Below are 23802 nucleotides of genomic sequence, written 5' to 3' on the forward strand. Positions count from 1 at the left end.
TCTTCAAACTCCATCATCCCTAGTCCTATCACCTACTGTATTCAATTCTGCTTTTGAGAACTGTAGCTATTATGGTGCTTTCCTTAAGCCAGGGATTTTATTTATTTGAGGGGACTGCTGCTGTTCCAGGGCTGAACTTTTAGCTTGCTATAAAGTTAATGTGCTATTCAATGTTCATTCCAGGCTAGACTGTGGGGCTGTGTATTTTCTGCCACCCCCAGAAGGCCATTATCTGTAATGGCCCATTACCATGCATAATTATTTCTCCTAGCTTGGTCTATGACCTCCAGGGTTGCACACTGTTACAGCTAACCGCTCTGTCTTACTAAATTTGTGAAGGAAGCTTTTCTGATTTTTAGTACTTTTAACAGTGTATTCCAAAGCTGATATAAGAACGTTTTACAAGCATACTTATCTCAAGTCAGGAATAATTCAGATCTCTTCCAGATGTATCTTTCCTACCTCCATGGAGTTCTACCTCTTCTCAAATAATGGGAAAAATAAAGCATAATCAACTCTCCATTATGTGGGAGCTGATACCCAAACTGGGAATTATCCGGAGCCCTTTACACTCCCTTTTCTTTGCTTTGGCTCTTTAATCGTATCATGCTTTTTAAAGATTGCTACTGGGAGAAGGCAGAGATAGGGAAGGGAATAGAGAAAGAAAGAGTGACACTTCAGATCTTAAATTCAATATACACTCCCACATTTAGTGTTTTTTGAAAGGAAGGAAGAACTTCAATGGTTAAAATGAGATTGGGGGATTCCGTATGCATTTAAAATATTAATTCTAGAACTGACATCTGGTGATATACCACCAAAGTGTCATTTTACATTTATCTCTTTTTATCATTAGCAAGAAAAGAGAAAAGGGGGTTGCTGGATGTCATGAGGGTGCTGAAATGCTTAGCCATTCATCGGCATTTCTGTGTCTTCCTTACCACTACTTCCCTCAGAAGCCCTACTGCACTGCTCAGGTATGAGGATATGCTCAGGTATTAAGGTTCACAAAAATACCCAAAAGAGTGTCCACAGCTAGGAATGAAACCACTCCATTTCTGTGTGGCCACTAACTACCAGTGTATCTGAGACCATCTCCCAGAAGCGCCGATACATGCACTCTCTCTCTGCATGTACCATCTTTATTTTCCTTCTGTCTTTCCTTCCTTCTGAAAAAAGGTCCTCTGAAATTGAAAGAGGTTGATCCTAAAAATAAAAACTCATCCATTCTTTCAACCATCATTTTTACCAAAGTCAGGTAAGGTAAACTAGAGAGAATTAAACCTAAGAGCTTCACAGAATCAGACAACAGAGAAGTCTCAGGAAATAATTTGTCCCTTGCTTCAATACCGGTGAAGCTGAAGTACCAAGTCTAAGGATACATGTGTGATTGGCAATAAGACCTCAGCTGAGGCCCCTGTCTGAGACCTCACACTTTGCCACCGCACCATGTCATTAAGGAAAAAGGAAGCCGTGCAGATGTGGCCAGTAAACGTCATCAGTTAAAGGAGATCTGCTGTTACTGACAAGGAATCAACACTGATGTTTTCCTGGGAAAGAATATAAGTGACTACTAACTGTTTAAATGCTGGCATGAAGGTTTGTCAAACACAGAGGTCAAGAGAGTTCTCAGCCTCCAAAGACAGACAACAAAATGAGGTCAGGACCTCATCCTCTCCACTGCGTATTATTAGGCAGGGCAAGGGCTGGATTATTATTTGGTCCAAGCGTGTGTCACACTGGCCCAAAGCCCTTAACTTGTTGCTCTTCTGACTCCTCTCTGAAGCAGCTTTCTCTAACTCTGGGTACTCATTTAGTTTTGTAACTGCAGTCTTGTTTACCAGCACCTGTGATGTGCGCTATTCTCAAAGTGCATATGCAAGTCACTATGTACCATAAAAGATGACGGTATCTACACTGTTACCTCCTCACAGCTCACTGCTCCACCAAACATGTCATGAATCACAGGGATAGGAGGGTACAGCAAAAGTGGCCATATCTGAAACAATTCCTGTGTCCCCAGTGTAGGAGCCGGTGCTCAAACCCCGCCTCCGGGCACTTAGAACCAAGGCATGCGAAGTAAGCTCTGCCAATCAGATTATCCAACTGAGACTTCAATTTTGACAATGACTTTATTTTATGGCTGGATTCAGAGGCTTCTGGATTTCGATGGTGCCAGAGGCTGCAGTTACAAGACCCTGAAGGTTCTGCCAATTTGGGCTATGTATATGTAGACACACATACATATATGTGCATACATACATACACACAGATGTCTATATCTATCTATATATCAATCGACATCGTTACTAAAAAGAAATTCAAATATTTACCGATTACCAAGAGCCGAGCCGGGCCTCTCAGCTAAAATGGTATCATAGCAACTAAGGAACAGTATGACAAGCTATGCGACTGGCTGACTTCTTACAACTACAGTCACAGCTGCATCCCATCTATCTTTATTTTCCTCACCTAGTGACCTGTGTTGTACAGACTCTGTCCATCTGGATCACTAGCAATCTAACACGCTTTCAGAAATTCCATTTCACAGAAAGGTCACCAGTATCAAGAACTGTTTGGCAGGTATAGTAGGCACTCTTTTATCCACGTTCCAAGACTCCAGTGGATATCTGAAACTACAAGTAGTACTGAACCCAGTATGTACTGTGCTCTTTCCTACACATACATACCTATGAGAAAGTTTAATTTATAGATTAGGCACATTAAGAGATTAGCAATAACAATAATAAAATAGGACAATTTTAACAATATACTGTAATAAAAGTTCTATAAATGTGGTCAGTTGTTCTCTCTCAAAATACTTCTTGTAGTGTCCTCACCCTTCTTGTGATGATATGAGATGATACAATACCTATGTGATGAGTGAGCTGAATGACACAGGCATTGTGACAGAGCATTAGGTTACTATTGACTGACAATACGTAACAAGCACTTTAAGGTTTCTTCTTGGTATATCTGAACTACCAGCATCACTACTCTTGTGCTTTGGACTACTACTAAGTAAAATAAGGGTTACTTGAACACAATCACTGCGATATTGCAATAGTCAATCTGATAATTGAGATGCTGGCTACTACATGAGTAACTGGTGGGAGCCTGCACAGCGTGGAGACGCTGGACAAAAGGATGGTTCACATTCCATCCTTTAGGGACATCGCGAGATTTCATCATACTACTCATCCTTTTGGGACATCGCGAGATTTCATCATACTACTCAAGAGCGGCACACAACTGAAACCTCGAAAAGCAAAACCACAAGTTAGGGAGGACTACTGAACTCACAGTAAAAAGAACCTGAAGAAAATCTCTGCGGTGGAGAACAGTCTGTGGCATGGTAGGAGGGGTACAGAAATTAAAATCACGAGGCCTGCATAAACAGAGCCCTCTCTGTGGCAAAAGAGCCAGCAAACGCTGTGGGCAGCACCTGGTATCATCCGTGGCTGCGTCAATCACCAGTCCCACCTGTGCTTCTCAAGATGTATTCCATCACAGAAGCAATACTGGATTGACAAGAGAATAAAGATTTTTTTAAAATCAATGAGGCAAGGGTGATTATTTGAACAACAACAAAGCACATACTCCTCCAAACACAAAAGTTTTAAAATTAAGTTGGTTTCTTTTTCCCTAGGAAGGGAAACAACAAAATAGGCAGAACCTCCAGACTCACTGGGGGATCCTCTTTCATCCCTGAACTAGACATAGAAAGGAAAAGCAGTAGTATGACTGACCTTCTGAGAAGAGACTACAGTGTTGTGACTAGAAGGATTTCAGAGCTCAAGTGCTAAGCCTAGTGAAAAATCATGATGATGCTGTCACAAGAAGGATTCACCGAAAATTCAACCAGAGGTGCTAACAGAGCTGTTCTTCCATATATGTTGAGTACTTACAATGCTTTGCCCCAGAAAGGTCAACTTGTGAGAAACAGCTCTCCAAAACTCAATCAATTCATTCATTCATTCACTCAATACCAACTGGGTGCTCAACTGTTTATCTCCAAGGTAGAAAGAGTCACTTAATCATGACATTACCATATGCATATGCAGGTGTCTTCAGGTTCAGCTGAGTCTGAGACCAGGAAGCCCATCAACTCCACAGAATGTGCAGCAGTACTTTACTGTAAGCTCAAATACAGAAGTGCAGATTTGCATTAATAGCTAAAATAAAACAAATGTGTAGGCAAGGAGAAAAGACTACTAAACAGTGAGACAGAAAATATGACACCTTAAGAAAAACTAAGAAAATATTAAGCAACATATTAAATTCTCGGGGACTGAAAAAGCCAAAAAAGGGAGGAGAAACAAAGTCACTGCAGATTAAATATGGAGAGTTTTAAGCCAATTATAAAAGATCAAAGAGAACAAGAAAGGGGAGGAGTAGCCTTACAAGTAACCAAGATAGGAAAACTTGGGAGAAATATGACCAGCGAAAAATCATTACAGTTTATAGTAAAAGTAATCTAGGGATGATTTTAGAGAGAAATTCAGTAGAGACCACTACTGAGAGCACAGTATAGAGACAAATCAAAAAGCTCTTTATTTTAAAAAGGCACGCAAGTTCAGAGGGAAGGTACTTCCTATGTAGAACACTGAATAGGATTGGCAAAGTGAAATGTATCAGTGAAAAATGACAGTGCCTTGAGACGCATTTTGGATTTCTATACCACTGACCTCTAGCTAGGAACTTTGGCTTGGTCTTCATACACACCCCCAGAGGCAAAAGGAACAGGCGACGATTGTGGAATTAGTAGAAGAGTGTCCTTGAAACTCATCTGACACTTTTTTTGCCCCCAATAAAAAACTGACACTGCCTCCTTTGAATAATGTCAACTTCCTCAAAAGTCTCAACCATTACTATGCTCGATTTTACTCAAGAGGAGCTGAGCTAAACTGCTAATGCAAATGATGCTAACTTTCAATTTTAATATCATCTTTCATTTATGGAATATTCTGCTATTTGCACATATTCTTTAGGATGCTAACCACCATAACTTTATGAAGTTGAAAGAGCAGGAACTACGGTGTCCCCCACCCCAAAAAGAGGTGTTGGCTGTGCCTTAGAAAGGTACCCTGTACACAAAGCAATGCAGTAGGAGCTGCAGTCTGGATTAAACCCAGGCCTTTGAGTCCAGTTTTGGCTCCTTCTTGCAGAGACATGAAAAATGCATACATCCAGCTCTTCGCTTTTATTCTAAGTAGTTAATTCAGTGTATTTTGGGTTTTTGTTTAATAATCAACAATACACTGAACACTCTAAGTATCAGAGTCAGAAAGCCCAGAGAAGTGCAGATTACTGCTAAAGACTCCCAGTTACAATGAATTAACTAGCATGTAAGATCAAGGAGAATACCTAACTTAGAAAACCTTCCTTTCCTAAATGAGATTGTACAGATCACTCTATAACTACAGGGATGACTAAAAACTTTGGTATAACTGAATTTATAGGATGAGAAAATGTGACATAATAACATAGCACTTACTGAGAGAATATATTTCAAGAAAAGAGAGAGAGGGACAGAGACAAAGGGAGCTCTCTCTGGACATCAACTATTTTACTTATCCCTACACCTGGATACAAACTTGTTCACCTGGCTTAGTAACCTGGCTACCCAGTAAGTCCCAAATTAATACTATTACACTTGGGGTGATGGAGCCCAATGTAGGGCATGAGAAAAGGCTGTGAGTCAAATTTGGATTTGAATCTCAACCCCACCACTTAATACATGAGCAATCTTGAGCACGTTATTTGACCCCTATTTCCCTATAAATGAAAAAAAAAAATTTCCTAGTTTACAGAGTTGCTGTAAAGATTAAATGAGAATAAAAATAATAAAGCAGCTAAGACAACATTTGACACAAGGCAGACACTCAGCAAATGAGAGCTAGTTGAATTGTAATTATTACTACCACCTCTAAAAGCATAATGCCAGAGCTAGGAATTAAACTACATTCTGAGGGCAAAGCATAAAGCACTGTCCATTCTCCCCTCTTCACAACAAGGAGTTAGGAAAACGTTATTCACAATCGTGCCTGGATCCTCAGTTTGAGAAATGTTACTTATTCCTGCCATTCTGGCCCTTGGCAACACAAACTAATGTGAGAATTACATTTCTTTGCCTAATGACTCTTATTATGCTTTGTTTTCAGTTCTACCCAATTTTCCCCTGCTCCTAGATGCAAGCTTTTGTTTCCTGTCAAACTCCTCTCCATTGCTGTAAATAATCTCTCCCCCTCTTTTATATTACCTTTCAAATATTTATAGACTGTTATTCTCCTTCTCTCCAAGCCATACATCATTTTTGTTGCCCTGCCCCGGGATTCTCTCTAGTTTATCTACATCTTTTAGAGAAAAACAAACTCCAGGTGCTTCATGATGAAAACAGCACACCCAAAGCTAACAACCCTAAACCAAGGAGGCCCCTTATTCAAAAGCCACAAGAAGTCTTTGATGTGCTTCTTACTCCTTTTCTCCTATAACTCATAATTCCATCTCTCAGATAAAAATTGAGGCAGAGAGTGATAAAGGAAACGAACCCCACCCTCACCAAGCCGGTGGCAGAGGCCCTAAGAGGCAGCAGCTCCTAGGGTGTAATGCTGTGGGACAGTCCCGGACATGGTTCAAGCTTCATGAGGAACTGTGCATAGTGTGCATCGCTACTTGTGCATTCCTTCCCCACCCACTGCATCTGACTCGAGTGTATAAGAATAGCGTCCTTGAGACTCCCTTGATGCTTTTTTGCCTCTGATGAAAAATATGACACTTTAATTTTCAGATGCACAGTTCTGAAAACATACAAAACTAAACACTTAAAAATACTATCGTCCTCAACAGGGAGACCCCATTTCATAGTGGGTGACTGTAAGGCTTACCTAGTTCAGCTTTCTCACATTTCTTCTGGAACATGGTAATGTCAAATGCCCCCCTCCAAAAGGTCTGTGCTGATGCCCCCTGCTTCTTAATCTGACATGTATGTCTCAAGGTTTCTAAAATGTGTGCCTTCTTTCCAAGGCAGCAAGATATTTATTGTGCTTTACCTATTTTGTAGAAGGGAACTTCCTCATCTCAGCATTCTGAGTATTTGTAAGGTTATACAACACTCCCCACTCCCTTCAGAAAGAATAAGAGATGGCTAACGCTAAAGACATACACTGGTAAAATTAATAAAATAGAAAAAGTGAGGCTAAGAAGGGGGAAGTTTATTCTAACTATTCCAAAGTGAGGACTCAATACATTTACTCTGCGTGAACATTAAGATGTATCTGAGATTCCTGGCAGCTGGGGTAAAATGGAAGGAAGTGTGATAGGTTACATGATCCTCATCCAGAGACATAATTCTTTTGTCAGTCCATGTAGCTTCATTTTGTGAAAAATAGCTTATGGCAAATGGTGGATCATATCCAGGCTCATTCCTCTGCTTCTCACATTAGTATCTGAAACTTGAGTTCTGTGGCATGTTTCTGTATTTCTTCATGGCTTACAAGGAACTTTTACATAAATATATTAGTTAAGCACCACAATAATTCTGCAAGATAAACTGGACAGACATTACTATTTTATCCATTTATCCTTTGAGGAAATAGACAAAGAAATTAAGTGAACTGCTCAAAATCAAAGAGGTAGTAAATTAAGTGGGCCAGGTCTTCAAACTATACATCTTAGGTTCTTTCAATGGCATGAAGCATCCTCCCCAGGCACAAAGTTAACAAGATAACAACAACACTCTTTTTCCAGGTGTCTTCAAGCCTTAAGACCTTTAATCAAGTTTCTACTACCATACACCATTCTCTCAGGCGGCAGCCTGGCATTGCCATGTGGTAACAAAAACTCACCCTGGGGGAAGCATGACACTGAACGTGTTCCACATCAGTCAAAGAAAGCAGTAAAACTGCTTTCAAATACTTGACAGATAACGTGCATTCTAAGTTCGTGTAACCTGGATAAGAATAAGATTAATCTCCATAACCAGACTATTGACTAACCAGTGGTCCCCAACCTTTTTGGCACCAGGGACCCGTGGTCCTATAAGTCTGATGCCCGATGATCTGACGTAGAACTGAGGGGGTGATGCTAGCACTAGGGGCGGCTGCAAATACAGATGAAGCTTCACGGGCTCACCGGCCGCTCACCTCCTGCTGTGCAGCCCCGTTCCTAACAGGCCACAAACCGGTACTGGTCCGCAACACGGGGGTTGGGGACCCCTGGACTAGACGGTATATCCCACTCCTTGGTCATGGCCATACCGAATAGTAATGTTGAAACTTCTAGACCACAACACTGGTCATCACTGTGAAATGGCCCAATCACTGGGCCTATTAGTTTAACTTGCGACCTGCCCATGGTTCAACTGAAATGAGCAGAGGTTGGAAGAACATAAAGAACTCACCAGGTTTAGCCGTTCTACTATGCTTTATGATGGCCATTTTTACTTGGCCCGGGCTAATGACCTGCTAACCAGGAACTAAAAGAATCACAGGTTCTGCTCCTCGGCTTGACCTTCAAAGAATGCAGTGACCAGGGCTCAGTCCTTGGGCTCCTCATGTCTCTGCAGTCTGCCCCACCTCCAGTTGTCTCATCTAGTCTCATGGTTTGAAATACCAAGTAGCAGGGGGAGGAGGAGGAACTATAACTCACAGCATAAAGGGCCAATCTCCATAATAAGTAAGGACCTCCTAAATAGAGGGGAATTCAATAGAGAAATGGGCTGAGGACATATACAGATGGGTCACAGACAAAAAAGTACAAATGGTCCTGAAATGTATGAAAAAAATGTCCAACCTCACTAATAAAGGAAACGAGGATTATTAACTATTTGAACCTTTCTATTGCTACAAATTACCACAAATTTAGTGGCTTAAAACTACACTCACTTATTATCTTACAGTTTTGTGGGTCCAAGTCTGACCCAGGCTAAAAATCAGGTGTCAGCAGGGCTGCATTCCTTTGTGGAGGTTCTAGGGGAAATCTGTTTCTTTGCTCACTCAGGTTGCTTACAGAATTCAGTCCCTTGCAGGTGCAGGACTGACAACCCATTTCCCTGCTGGCTGTCAGCTGAAGGTTGTTCCAAGCATCTGAAGAACTGCATTCCCTGGTTTGGGGCCCCCTTCCTCCATCTTCAAAACCAGTAACAGTGGGTCAAGTCCCTCTCACACATAACAATTCACCCTCTCCTGTGTCTTGTCATGGCATTTCTGGTGCATCCGAGAAAGGTTCTCTGCTTCTAAGGATTCACGCCATTAGAATGAGCCCACCTGTACAATCCAGGATCATCTCCCCATCTTAGGACCCTTGACTTCATCACATTTGCAAATTCCCTTTTGCCACACTAAGATAACACCCTCACAGAACACCAGGACTTGGGTGTAGACATCTCTGGGGAGCCCATTACTCTAATGACCACACCCATGTACACTCTTCACCTTTCAGACTGGTAAAGCCCCAGTGTCACCCTAGTGTTAGCAATGTTGAGGCAGCCGCTCTCTGGAGGGAGTGCCATTGACAACATCTACCAAAATTACATGTAAATATGCCTCCAATATAGACCTCCTATCCTACCATTTCTTTCTGTCTCTACTACCACCTAAGGAGAGAGGCCTCTTTTCCTACTTGCCCTATCAAAACAGCCACTGTTCCTTCGGACACTTCCATCATATCACTATCTTTCTGCATAGTACTTACCACTTTCTGAAAATATCTTGCTTATTTACTGGTGAGCTTGTTTATCAACAGTCTCTCCCGCTAGATATGTAAGATCCACAAGAGACAGGTATTTTATGCACAGCTGCATATCCCATGCCTAGAAAAGGGTCTGACCCAATGCAGTCACACAACGAATTATTAGTTGAATGAGTGTAAAATAAAATTGAAAAACAGAAGGAAGAAAGGAAAGAAGGGAGGAAATCTTGCTCAAAGAGCAGACCTGCTAGCAAAGATGAACTCTATTCGGTTCAGCAAATATTGATTGGCGTTTGATGAATCCAATCTGCTTCCTGGATTTAATTCGTATTCTATATTTTAGATAAACCTCCAAACCTCTGGACCAGACTTGAAAAGGGTGGTGCAAAAACAGGGAGTAGTGTTACAAGTGCTGAAATCAATACTGAGTCCATCTATCGGTTTACATTGGATTGAACTGACATTGGATGGTAAAGCACTAAGAATTCTTACTGCCGATAAAAATCAGAAAATGTGCTATTACTATAATACTGAATCAATATCTTCTTTTGACAAGCCAGGTATTTATAATGTACTTTAAGAGTTTCTTATACATTTTTTCTGAAAAGCAGTGGTATGGCACAATAAGATTAGAATACAGATTGTGAACTCCGCCAACAGACATAACAGACGAGAGTAAACTGGGTTTTATATGTAATTTGGTTCAGCAACAGGGATCAATATTTATGTGAATTTTCTTAGGGGAGTCAAAAGGTTGTCACATTGAATTTTTTTATAAGCTGAAAAGTAAGACACCTTCACACTAAGACAGAAATGCAGATCTACACTTACACAGTGGCTTGTGACAATGGCAAAAAGAACCCTGACAAGTCAAGAACCAGTGAGACAGCAGCGAGAACCACGGGGGGCACACAGGCACACCTACTCTGCTCCTTTGGTTCACAGCGCAACATGGAACACTCCTAGGCTCAGAGTCCAGATCATCTGGCAGAGGTGTAGAATTTATAGTATCCTGCACAAGGTGTTAGCTGACATTCCCCTGTGCACCCTTCCCCGTAAACTTCAGTCCTTTGAGAAACTTCAGAGTCCTCATTATCTTAGAAGTACAGATTAGACCCTCGTATAAAACAAAGAGAGAAGTCAGCAATAAAGCAAAAAATTTAGGGGCTGGGAGAAGAAGAAAGAGGAAGGAAAGGATGCTGACAGAGATAAAAGGAATAATCTTATCTCATATGACTCTATAGGTGATTTCAAAGGCCAAGAAGCTTTGAAGAACGCTGGCCTAGCAAAAACAACAGATGGGTCAGAAAGGTGTCCACAAGACTCAAAGAGTAGGGACTGGCCGAGGGGGTGGTCGATGGATAGGACCACTGAAACAGCAGATAACCGGGAATCCACGGTTCAAGGAGTCCAGAGGGATACTGGGGAGCAGGCAAGTGAATACGATGACACAGATGAGCTTTTTGACATTCCAAAAGTTTCCCACAAGTGCAAGGCTGTATCACACTATAGTAACACCTAGTGTGACCATCTATAAAAGTTCTCCAACGCTATGATCAATTGTTGGCAGTATATTCTAAGACTTTTTTTCTAAGAGTTTTGAATTGTCCTTTTCTCATTGTAACATGAAGGAAAGCTGTCCATTTTCACCAACTCTCAGGTTTTCTCTTTTGCCTTCCACAAAAATGATGTTGGTCCTCCATTTTTAGGAATCTGAAAATATAAATCATTCTTGCCAAATTTCTAAGGCAACAGAATCCCTCTTGCTCATTCTGAGAAAATGCTTTCAGAACCAAGGTCTGAAAGCTTAAGCTCTTCAGACACTAACCAACATTTCTATTGGCCAATAATACAACAAAGAAAGCCCACCGCCAGGTCCCTCGATTTACTTCCTCAACACTGTTTATTTCACTACAAATAGACGGGATAGAGGTAAAAAAGGAAATTATTTTAAATGACTGAATATTAATATATTTCTAGTGATAATAAAATGCAAACCTACAGAACCCTCCATGATCTAAACTTCCGGTTTTCAAAAAGACTCTCATTGGGTTTTAAATCTGTAGTGTTTGCCAGAAGGAAGACATCTTATCCTTTAATTTTAAAAAACTTAAGTTTAAATTTCCTGGAATGCTCACACACTACTGGTAAGAATATAAAATAGTGAAGCTTCTTTGGAAAATATTCTGGCAGTTCCTCAAAAGGTTAAACATAGGGTTACCATATGACTCAGCAATTCTACTCCTCAGTGTATACCAAGAGAATAAATCATACAGTCATACAAAAACTGGTACAAGAATGTTCTAGAAGCATTACTCGTAACAGGCAAAAAGTATAAGCAACCCAAATGTCCACTGGCTGATAAACAAAAAAGCAAAATATGATAACTCCATATAATGGAATACTGTTTAGTAAAAAAAAAAGAAATAATAAATACATGCTACGATATAGATAAATCTTGCAAACACTAGGTTAAGTGAAAGAAGCCAGACACAAAAGGTTACGTATCATACGATTTCATTTACATGATACGTCTAGAACAGAAAAATCTATAGAGAAGGAAAATATATTGGTGATTGCCTAGAGCTGATGTTGGGAATAAATGGGGAGCGACCGTTACGCGTATCGAGTTTCTTTTAGGAGATGAAAATGGTCCACAATTAAATTCTGGTGATAGCTGCATAACTCTGAATTTACTAAAAAACAATGAATTGTACACTTTAAATAGAAGACTTATACAGCATATGAATTATACCTTAAGCTGTTATGTTTTAACGTTTAGCCATTTTAAAATCTACAATTAAAAAATATCACAAAACAAAAATGCACACTGAAAATCAATGATGTTTTCAAAATTTCCATTTTAGTCAAAGGTGGACTAACAGGCTGCCTCCTATGTACTTTCGTGTTGTAACTGCTTTAGGGAAATACTGTCTACGTCGAATTTCTATCAGGCCAATTAATTGCTATATTTGACAGGCAAGCAGAGACTGCCCTTGAAATAAATAAAATCGAGGCACTATTTAAAACAACAGGCTATCACAATGATCAGTACCATTAATCTTAAGTGTTTTCTTTCACTCAAGCTTCCGAATGCTGTGTCAGTTTAAGGAGTTTTGTTTTGTTAGACATCTGGAAATTTATTTGACTCTGAAAGTAAAACTGGGGAATGCTTTTATCTAAAGGACTTTTTAAACTAGATATCTACATTTCCTATTCCACTTGAAATTGAAAGCTCTGTCTAGAATCAAATGTAACTCATCTCATATTAGTGGCCAGAATTCTTCAAAAATAAACTTAAACCAATTGGGATAAATAGTTTTGGTTGTGCATTTGATTGAAGTGCTTCTTTCTGTACAATACTGGGAAATTGCAAACATAAAAACTGAAATGTATTTTAAAATTAAATAGCTCCATATATAGAATTTTGAAGACTGTGAAGTTACTGTGTGATACTATAATGGGACACATGTCATCATAAATTTGTCCAAATTCATAAAATATACAACACAAGCATGAATCCCAATGTAAACTATCAATTTTGGGTGATGATGATCTATCAGTATTAAGTACCACTCTGGTGGCAGTGTTGATAATGGGATAGGCTATGCACATGGGGGAACAGGGGATATATGGGAAATCTCTGTACTTCCCTCTCAATTTTGCTATGAACCTATAACCGTTCTAAAGAATAGTATGTGTATTTTTTTTTAATTTAACTAACTCAATATCTTCAATTGTTAGTTCATCGGCCACATTCTTAATGGTAAAAACTCCATGGGGACATTATTCCATTTTCAAACTACATTTTATGTTTGAAAAGTATTTAAGCACTTAGAAGATAAAAAATGAAAAGTGTTCCCCTAATGACACGTGTTCTCTCTCTCTTCTCTTCCCCCTCCCTTTCCCTTTCTCTCTCTTTCTCTCTTCCTCTCTATTTGAAAGTGGAATTACTGCTAAATAAGAGAAGCAAAGCAGGAGGTCCCGCCATTATCAGACACAGACCTGACTGACTCTTCCAGCAGGGGAAAGGTGAATGAAAGCTGGCCACAGGAGGCTGGGCTGCCAGGGAAGGCCTGAGACGGTAGGAGGTGGTTTGATGTGGGGGAGTGTGAAAGTGAGTGTGTGTAGAAGTCCAGGGTGCTCCAGAAAGGGAGGGCCCTAAGGGAGATAACATTCAGGTCCTTACTTACAAAGGACACATATGCAGAACCGAATTATCTACAATTCAACCCTTCATCTGACAGCTCTGTGCAGAAAAACAGAGGCAAAGAACTAGACCTTAGTGTAAATGGGTAAAACAGCATTCTACTGGCCACACAGGTCGAAAAAAAAGCAGAATATAAAACAAAGAGGAGCCTAAATTTCAAAAAGGATGCCTATGAGATTTTTTTCAGTCAATTGATAAGTTTTGAAATAAAAAAAATATATAAAATGCTAAAATTAAAAATGTAAAACTACAGAAATAATACTGAAGTTACTATTAATTTATAGTCATAGAGAAACCAAAATGCTCACCTTTTTTCCTGAGTGCCCCAAAAATAGCTGGAAAGAAACTATTTGCTAGTCAGTAGTATACCTGCTAACATCTGATCCTGTTAGTATAAGAAACAGTAATGAACAGGGCATTTCTTCAAAAGGCTATTTCTTCCACAATAATACCCACTATCGCAGATGAAAATAACAAAAACCTTCTATATCCATAATTCAAAGAACCTTTGGTCAGTGTTTTGGTTGATCTCAGCCAATCTTTGGCTAAGGATTATAGAGACTTTCTTCTAAGGTCTTTATCCTACTCTGAGGAGTCAGTTTTTCAACAAATGGAACAACGGCTTGGTAAATCCAATTGCCTTCAGTGTCCTTAGAATTTAGTCAATAATCTTGGCAATAATTCTTGGGCATTTCTCATACTCACTTTTGGAAGCCAAAAGGAGATAACTAAGAAACTTCAAGGACGTGAAAATCTACTGAATTTCAGTAAGCTCCTGCCCTGTAGACACTAAACATTAGGTATTAGAAAGAGATTAGCAACTTGTCCCCATGTGTGCCAGGTTGGTAGGTTTTACTATTCCATAACAACTCAATACCACTTCCATCTCTCACTAAATCATTTCAAATCCTATCCTTCCACATCTATATAATGGAATACTAGGCCATTAAAACATTCTAAGCTGTTTTAAATGAAAGAAAAAATTTCACAAGGGTGGGAACAATACATTCTCATTATGTTATATAAATAATATAGGACGCATACACGAAAATGATCAATAGACACGTAAGCTTGTACATGCAGCACGTAATCTTGGACTGACAAAGAGAAGAGGCCTGCAGATTAGTATTGGAAGAACAATTACCTTTCTCTGAATATGCTTTTGTACTCTAAAATTGAGTGCTCCTTACCTGCAGAAAGTTATATGTTATTTTAAATAAAACCTAATCTCTGGGAACTTAATATGAGCTACATATTTGTTAGCAGCAAGCTATCTAAGAAATTGGGCCCCATGCGCTGCATAAAACTTAAAGGATATTTCCCAGTCACTCAGTCAGTCAGTCTCTCTGGTTCTCTTTCCCCTACTTCTCTAACTCCTTCTTCTCTTTCTCTTTCTCGCTCTATGTGTTCACGTAGTTTAAGTCTACTGGCATTTGTTTTTCTCTTGCTCATACCCCAGGCCCAGTCCGAAAGTTATCAATCCCAACTCGGGAGCTTTGGTACAAGTTCAGTGAGTAAAGATGATGTATCTGAGGCTCCTGCCCCATAGAGATGTGCGGGCTAGGGGACAGCCCATCCTTCTTCAGTAGGGAGAGCTTCCAAAGCAATGCCTCCCTACCCACACCTGAGCACATGAGCACAACGCACTCTTGGCCTCCACATTCCCCTCCCTTTGAATGTTGGTTCAAGACTTCAAAATGACTCCAAGGTCTATCAGCTTCAGAAGCAAAGAAGGGAATCTGGTCACATTCTCCTTGACCCTGAACCTTCTATCTTGCTTTCCTGCTGCTTCTATTTGTAACTTTCCCTAATGCCACTCTGAAAATACGCTGGGGAACTTCTTTGTCATTCTGAACTCCATCTAACCTGAGATCTTTCTCTAAAGCTCTGCTACCTTGGGGTGTACAATCAAATTCTGACATCCCTTCCAAGGTGGAATGCAGGACAGCAGGCTAGACAATGTTCAACTGTGGTCCCTCACAAAATGCCCAACATTGACATTTTTCTATCATGGGCCTACCCCTGTATTTCTCTCATGAAGACCAGTAGCTGCAGCCTTCTATGCAAAGGAAGAATAGCAGAGACATTTGCTCCTAAATTTATTTGCCCATTAGCTCTGAATCCCTTCTGAAGATTAAACTGAAGCCTCTAATCATACTTGCTCATTTTCCAAGGAAACATGGCAACTCTTCCCACAGTCTCTCTTCACAGGCAGCTGAAATGGAAAATCCATGGACTTTGGAACCAGACAGGCCTAGACTGAATCCCAGCTCCACTCAGCTCTATTCTAGGGCAATTTCCTTAGCACTGGCTTCCTTATCTGTAAATGGGAATTATAATTCCTACCTCATAAGATGTTCGTGACCACCAAATAAGTTCCTCCCTTCTTTACTCTTCTGATACACCCAGTTTCCACCTCAGCCCTTCAGCTAAGTCCACATCAGCCCTGACCAGGTATGTATCATTTGGCAATTAACCTTGGACACAGCTTAAAATTCCAAAATGTGAAGATCACATTTCTGATGGATATACTCCTTCCTTTCTATAAAAAGTTTGGAAACTGTTATAAGTATGTATTATGAGCCGCCAAGCCAAAAGAAAATAATAACATTCCTTTTGTTAACTACAGAACCTATAGCCCCAGTAGACATACAGTGACAGACACAGAGACATACCTACCTGCAACGCAGAGATTATGGTTCCCCCTCTCACCTGCTTTCTTTAGTGCCTGCTTACCTTCTCCTTCCTTATAAAAGTCAAGACTTATAGAATCTTCAAAACTCTCCAAGGTTCCCTCCCTACTTTTTTTTAATTTTTAATATTAAAAAATTTATTGGTATTAAAAACAATTTTTAAAATGACTAGTAGTCATTTAAGTTCATCTAGATTTAAGAACACATAGTAGAAATGGTTCATTATATAGTTTGGTACGAGATTATTGCTGAAATAATAGTTTTCTTTTTATTGTTTTAATTACTTTTTTTTGATCAGGTAAATCCTTTCTCTCCCTACTTTTTTTTAAGAGGGAGCAAAAGGCTCAGAGAACTTAAGTGATTTGTTCAAAGTTGCACAGCTAGTTAATGACAAGTAGATGAGCAATTTGAGCCCAATGGTTAAGCACAGCAAACTGAGTAGCTCATGAAAAGATTAGTTGAAGAGGCACCACACCACAAGGCTGTATTTCATAGAACCTTAGCAGGCTAAAAGACATAGATATTCTGTGAATCTCAGCATATTATTAAATATGTAATATATGCATTTATTGCCAACAGCATTTCACAGATCTTTGTTTGGATTTCTTAGAGCATCTGCATTCTAGACCAGTGCTGTCAAATGGAACTTTGTGAGAAATGGAAATGCACACTATTCAACAAGCTACAGGTACCTACTGAGCATTTGGACTGTGGCTAGTGCAGCTGAGGAACTGAATGTTTTAAATTTACTTTATTTTTTACTGTGGTAAAATACACATAAAATTTACCAGCTTAACCATTTTTAAGTGTATAGTTCAGTAGTATTAAATAAATTTATAAAATACAACCATCACTATCATCCATCTACACAGCTCTTTCCATCTCGTGAGCCTGAAATTCCATACCCATTAAACAGAAACTCTCTATTCTCCTCTCCCCCAGTCCCTGACAACCACCATTCCACTGTATGATTCTGGATACTCTAAGTCTTTAAGTGGAATCATACAGTCTTTGTTATTTTGTGACTGGGTTATTTCACATGGCATAATGTCCTCAAGGTTCATCCATGTTGTAGCATGTGTCAGAATTTCCTTCTTTTTCAAGGTTGAATATTAATAATATTCCACTGTATGTATATAACACACTTTGCTTATCCATTCCTCTGTCAATGGATACTTGGGTTGCTTCCACATTTTAGCTATTAAGAATAATGCTGCTATGAACATGAGTATACGAATATCTCAAGACCCTGCTTTCAATTCTTCTGGGTATATAACCAGAAGTAGAATTACTAGATCATATAGTCATTCAAGTTCCAATTTTTGAAGAACCACCCCACTGTTTTCCATAGCAGCCATACCATTTTACATTCTCATCAACGGAGCACAAAGGTACCAACTTATCTGGGCTTTTTTTTTTTACAGTAACCACGCTGATAGTGTGAGATGGTATCTCATTTAGTTTTGATTTGCAGTTCCCTGAGGATCAGTGAAGGGTTAGCATCTTTTCATGTGCTTATTGGCCATCTGTTTATCTTCTTTAGATGAATGTTTTAATTTATTTCAATATAATTAATTTAAATTTAAATAGCCACATGTGTCCAGGGGCTTCCATATTTGACAGTCCAACTCTAGACCACCATGATGCTTAGGGTAATTTGGAAACCCAGTGCAGTAAGCACAGTGAGCTCTGGAGGCAGATGGACTAATTCAGAACTTCTAGTTCTGCAAATTTAGCCAGTCACTTAAACTTCCTACACCTCAGTCTTCACAAGTATTAGATAGAATTAATACTTCCTTCTAAGAATTAATGAAGTGAATTAGCATACATATAGCCCCTGGTATTACCTTAGCACACAGGAGAGAATTTAAGACACTGGGACATGCCTTCTCACTTCCCAGTACCCACTGAAACTTGACACCTAGGATTTGGCCTTTTCAGACCAGGCCTTGACAAAGAAGTGACCTTTCAGTTCTAAAAAACCAGGATCTTTTAGATCCCACAAAGAGGACCCAAAAATGGAGGGGTGGATTGAAATAAAATATGGAATCTCATTCCTCTGACTAATAACAGGAAAGTGGAGGTATCGAACTTCCAATTCTAGATATGTGGCCATCTTCTTTGTGAGGCAGCCAAACACAGACGTTCAGAAAGAGAACCAACCCATTAAGAAAATCGACTAAGCTCTGAATATGAAATGTAGCTCAGGATGATCCTGAGACTCTGCTTTTGTGGCCATGGCCCTTTTTCTTCCCCACACCCAGCCACAATGTGAACCTCGGGCCCTCCAGGTTACCTGAAGTTGCAGTGGTGGGGGTGCTGGGTGGCGGGGGCTGCGAGGAGCTGCTGCTCTCGATCATTAGGCAGGGGTTGCTGCCATTGTTCTCTCTCTTGACAAGCAATTCAGCAGCGCTGGGCAGTGGGATGGGGTGGCTGATCCCCAATTCCTCCTCCTGGGCCTGCTGCCTTCTCAGAGCCACCTATAAGCACAAGGCAGCAGGGTCATCCTCTAGCACACCAGAAGCATTACCTGTGCAGATTCATCAAAACCACTGAAGCCCCACCTACCCAACATTGTGATCCATTAGTGCCAGGGTAAGGTCTGAGAATCTCGTTTCTTTTTAAAGCTACCCAAGTACTAATGATGTGCAGCCAAAGCTGAGAAATGGTTTGGAGCCAGAGTGTCTAGCCCACAGTAGGTGCTCAAAAAAATGTTCATTAAACAAATGAGTATGGAGAGTAGCCTGAAATAAGGTTGGCTAGGAAGGATCAGGAAAAACGGTATCGTCAGCCAAGCAGAGGAATCCAATGTGAAGAGTAGAAGTCAGCACTGATAGATTAGGAAGGAAGGAAAATGGGATCGCTTATTCCTTTATGCCACAAATTTGTAAAAGGCCACTGTACGGGGAACAGTGACCAGCAAGATACAGTACGATTAGATCCCAAGGTACTCACTGTTTAAAAGGAGAAACAGAAGGCGGGCAAACATGCAAGTCAAGACAGAATGTGGCAAACACCACAGGAGAGGTACGCAGCAATCCTACAGAAAAAATTCAGAGACAGAAATGGCTTTAATTAAGAAGCAGCCAGAGGTGGTATAGGAACAGGGCCTTGACTATTAGGAAGAGTAGGACTTAGACAGGTAAAGAAGGGGCAGAAAATGGGAACAAGGAGCAGAGAAGGCAGGGACTGCTTAGGAAACTTCACCCTGTTCTCAAGGGTGGAAAGAGTATGTGAACAAGTAATGGGGAAAAGGGGATGGAAGCTGTGTGCTGACAACTCTGGAGAAGGGAGAGGTTGGAGGTGAAGAGAAAGGGAGGACAGGTGTGATATTCCAGGCAGGAAGGAAGGAGATGGAAGCAGGGGCTGGAAAGGACCTAACATACCTAAGAAACTCCTCATGGTCCTTTTTCAATTTATCTGCTCTTAAATAATATTGTTAAAGGTTGAAAAAAGAGGTATGAAGAAAATAAATTGTATTTTTGCTTACTACATGTAACAACAACAACAACAACAAAAAACGAGACTTTCTGTTGAAATTGACTCTTGGTAATAAGGAAATGAGAAAGTACCTGTACCTCAGAGTCTCAAAGACAAGCCAAAAGTTGAAATCCAAAAGGTAATCCAGAAACACAACTACAATTTATGTTTTAGGAAAAATGTACTCCAAATTTAGAAAACTGATTAATTTGCAAGTAATTTTACTCATTACAACAGGAGTCTTCAACTTAGAATAAAATCCTTAATCAATTAAGATAAAATAATTAAGCTGAAATCTTGAATTTTCTATGATTAACCAAGAAGCCTAAAAACAGAATATTAAGGATCTTATCCGAAATAATTAAATATCCACAAACCTGTGAAGTATGTCAATGCATATTTATACCTTGATTTACACAAATCCCATGCATGCATAAAACGCACAAAACACTCCAAAACTAAAGACATTTTTACAAAGACCTCTCAAGTGTTCTTAGGAAACGTTATTTAAACGGGGAAGGTGGAGCAATTGACAAAAAATGCAATTATTTTAGAGTCACAGCTAAGATCAATTTCAAACTATTTTAGAATGAGTAAAAAACAGCTGTTAATGGATTTGAAAGGTTTCATTTAGTACAGCACAAACCTTCTGCTGTGGAAAACACTGAAGTTTCGTATGATAAAAGTAATCCCAAGTTGCTTTTGTTTTTAACATAACAGCCTTCTTCCAAGTTAGCGTTGCTACTAATAAAGCTTATTCAGAATTAATGGCCCTACTTGGATAAATAACTTTATTACATTTTGAGGAAAATTCCTCTCCCAAGCATACTTTCCACGCTATTTAACCCAATAACTTAATGTTTAGAATATTTTTCTACCTACAAATACCATTTAAATGTCCCTAAGTTTTTTCAGTAAGCTCATTGTGATGCATTTTAATATTACACTCAATTTATTCTTTTCATCCACTATAGATTACGCTAAAAATCTATAGAGAAGGAACCAAGAAAAACCTACATTTTCTTAACTGCACTCACCATCTGTGAAGCCCAAATACATCTAGTTTAAAACACACCTTTAAAAACCAGATGGCTATAAAAAGTATAATATCGAAGCGTTTGTGCAATCCTCTTCAACACTCTTATCTAAATCATTTTCAACAGAGGAAATTTACACATTCCTAATCAAAAGTAGCACATCGTTGGAAAATATTTCTAGGGTATCTTTTCATTTTAAACTACTTGTCTTAAAAGAATGAAAACTTTTAGCTGGAGAGAATGTGTATTATTCTCTTCTAAAAATCCTCGTAGGATACCAACTCCATTAACTATTTCCGTTAAGATGCTAAATTACTGTCCTGCTTTTGCCGCTTAAAAATTAAAAAAAAAAAACTACGAACGACAGACGAAACTTCAAATCCCTGCGTTTTCTTCACAGCGCATATTTTTAAAAAATTCTTAAGACTGTTTTAAAAATACACTCAAAGTAAGTCGTACTTGAATAACATGAGTTGAGACCGCACATTTTAAAATGTTAATACAAATTCCGCAGCGCTCAAAATGGCTGAGGTGCTCGGCCTGGGTCCACGCGGGGCGAAAAGTGCGCCAAGGGCACAACGGGGACCACGCCACGCTGGTGTCCGTTACAGCGACTTTTCCAGAAAAACAGCTTCCCGACACGTTGTACGGGTAAGCAGCCCGGGCTCGGTTTTGCCCAAACGAGAAACCCGCGCCGGCACCCTCAAGCACCCTCCCTAATTGAAGCGCAACTCTGCTCCGGGGCGGAGTCAGGGATCCCGGAGGGGGCGAACCCCCCAACTCTTTGCTCAAAGAGCGAGGTCAGAGATCCCGGGGACCCCCAAAAGGGGCAAACCCAGCAACGCTGCCGGGTGCGGGGTCGAAGATCCCGAGAACCCTTCCCCCGCAGACCCAACCCCGCAACTCGCCGCCAGAGGCTGAGTTCCGGGCCCCCGGGGTCTCCCGAGCAGAGCGCCCCCGGCAACTCTGCAACCAAAGCGGGATCTGAGATTCTAGGGAGCTTGGAAATCCCCGAAGGGGCGAACCCTGCAACTTTTCGCCGGAGGGCCGGGTCACGGATCCTTGAGACTCTGGAGCAGAGCAAACCCCGCAACGCCCAGCTCGGCCGGCGGGATCCGAGACGAGTCCCTCGGCGCGTGGCTGGGAGCCGCGGCCGAGCGTTCCGCGGACACCGCTAGCACCGCCGCCTCCCTCCCGAACCCAGGCCCCGCGTGGCTCGCCCAGGTCCGAGGGACTTTAATCCAAAGAGTTCGGGGCTGAACCCCGGTCCCTGGACGCCCGCTCTCACCTGCGCGGCCATCACGCGCTGTCTCTCGGCGATCAGGTTGCACTTCTTGCACTGGCAGTCACGCCACATGCAGAAGCGCTTGTGGCCCTTGAGCGGCGACGCGTAGCCGTGGTTCCTGCATCTCGCGCACTTGGGCAGCCTCGGGGACTTCTTGCTGGCGGCACCCACGCCCGACGCCCCTGAGCCCGAGCCGCCGCTGCTGCCGCCCCCGGTGCCCGCCGACCCAAGCAGCGCCCCGGCTGCTTTGCCGAAGCCCCCGGCCTTGCCCTGCGGCGGTGCCCCGGGGGCGTGCGGAGCCTCCGACGGCGCCGAGGGCTTGCTGAATGCGTCGTCGTTGGGCATGGTGCTCCAAAGAGAAGAGCAAGGACTCTGACCGCCTCTCGGGTCTGGAGACTGCTGCAAGGGAAGCGCCCAGCCGACGGCGAAGCTTCCCAGAAGAAGGCGCAGGAAACGTGTGCGCTGCTGCGGGAGGTGCAGCCAGAATGGCGAGGACGGACACACGCAACGCCCAGAGTAGTGGGGGGTTGTGCCCTTTTTTTTTCTTTTGGCGCGCGCGGCGCAGAACTTTTGGATACTTTTCAGAACATTCCCGGGGCTGCCTGGGCGGGAGCGGCGCGAGGGAGCGCGGCCACGCCCACCGCCCCCCAAGTCTAGCTACAGTGCTCCTGCCTCTTGCAAGCTTGCACTCGCTGCAAACACCGAGGGTATTGCTGCAAGGCTGCTGCAGAGAGGAAGCTGGGCTCCCCAGGTCAGGAATATAGTTGTGCATGTAGTAGAGCGAGCTGCTTGGAGGAGGTGCAGACAACCCTGTGGGATCCTCTAGCTCCCTTCCCCCCAGCTATACCATTCTGCAAGTTCGGTAGGGCAGACACTGGCAAAAGCCAACTCGGAAAGTGATTTCTTTGTCCCTTAAGAGAATTAAGTATGAGGTCGAAGACCTGAAAAAAGAGAAGTCTGTGCACTTATGTCGGCAAAATTAGGCCTTCCTGTTCTCCAGTTACCCCTTCTTACACCTGTGTTCATTTGCTCACAAAATTCCTACCTACTGGCATCTACCTTTCATATCTATAGCTCCAGCCCTTGTCGCTTCTCTCATTTCAGGTACATATAGCTTCTTTTGAGGTAGCTTCACTTAGGATCTGCAGCCACCTGAAACTCGGCCTTTAAAAAACCTCTGGGGGCAGGGGGAGTAAACAAATGTAGGCATTTATCAAAATTCATCCCACACTTAAGATCTGTGCATTTTGCTGTATGGATAAAATTATACCTCCAAAAAACCCTCTATCATCTTGCCTCCTCGCCTCACCCCCTCACCCACCCCACCCCCCACCCTCCCATGTTTGTCTCCTCTCTGCAATTGCACAGCAAATCCATCCCTAAGGCCTGCTGATCATTTCTTTCTAC

The 23802-nt window shown here is 41.4% G+C and overlaps 1 protein-coding gene across 1 annotated transcript in view; it reads right to left on the reverse strand.

Annotated features, from left to right (window-relative positions):
- The window catches only part of DMRT1 (doublesex and mab-3 related transcription factor 1), a 90383-nt gene extending 67620 nt beyond the window's left edge, over window positions 1-22763 (reverse strand). The window contains exons 1-2 of the mRNA XM_039888126.1: window positions 22399-22763; window positions 18890-19073 (exon numbers count right to left, since the gene is read on the reverse strand). Coding sequence (XP_039744060.1) covers window positions 18890-19073; window positions 22399-22740 — 526 coding nt within the window. The 5' untranslated portion in view covers window positions 22741-22763. The remainder of the gene's footprint in view (window positions 1-18889; window positions 19074-22398) is intronic.
- Window positions 22764-23802: the final 1039 nt, after the last annotated feature.

This window comes from Pteropus medius, unplaced genomic scaffold (genome assembly GCF_902729225.1).
Source record: "Pteropus medius unplaced genomic scaffold, Ma_sr-lr_union100, whole genome shotgun sequence".
Taxonomy (NCBI): domain Eukaryota; kingdom Metazoa; phylum Chordata; class Mammalia; order Chiroptera; family Pteropodidae; genus Pteropus; species Pteropus medius.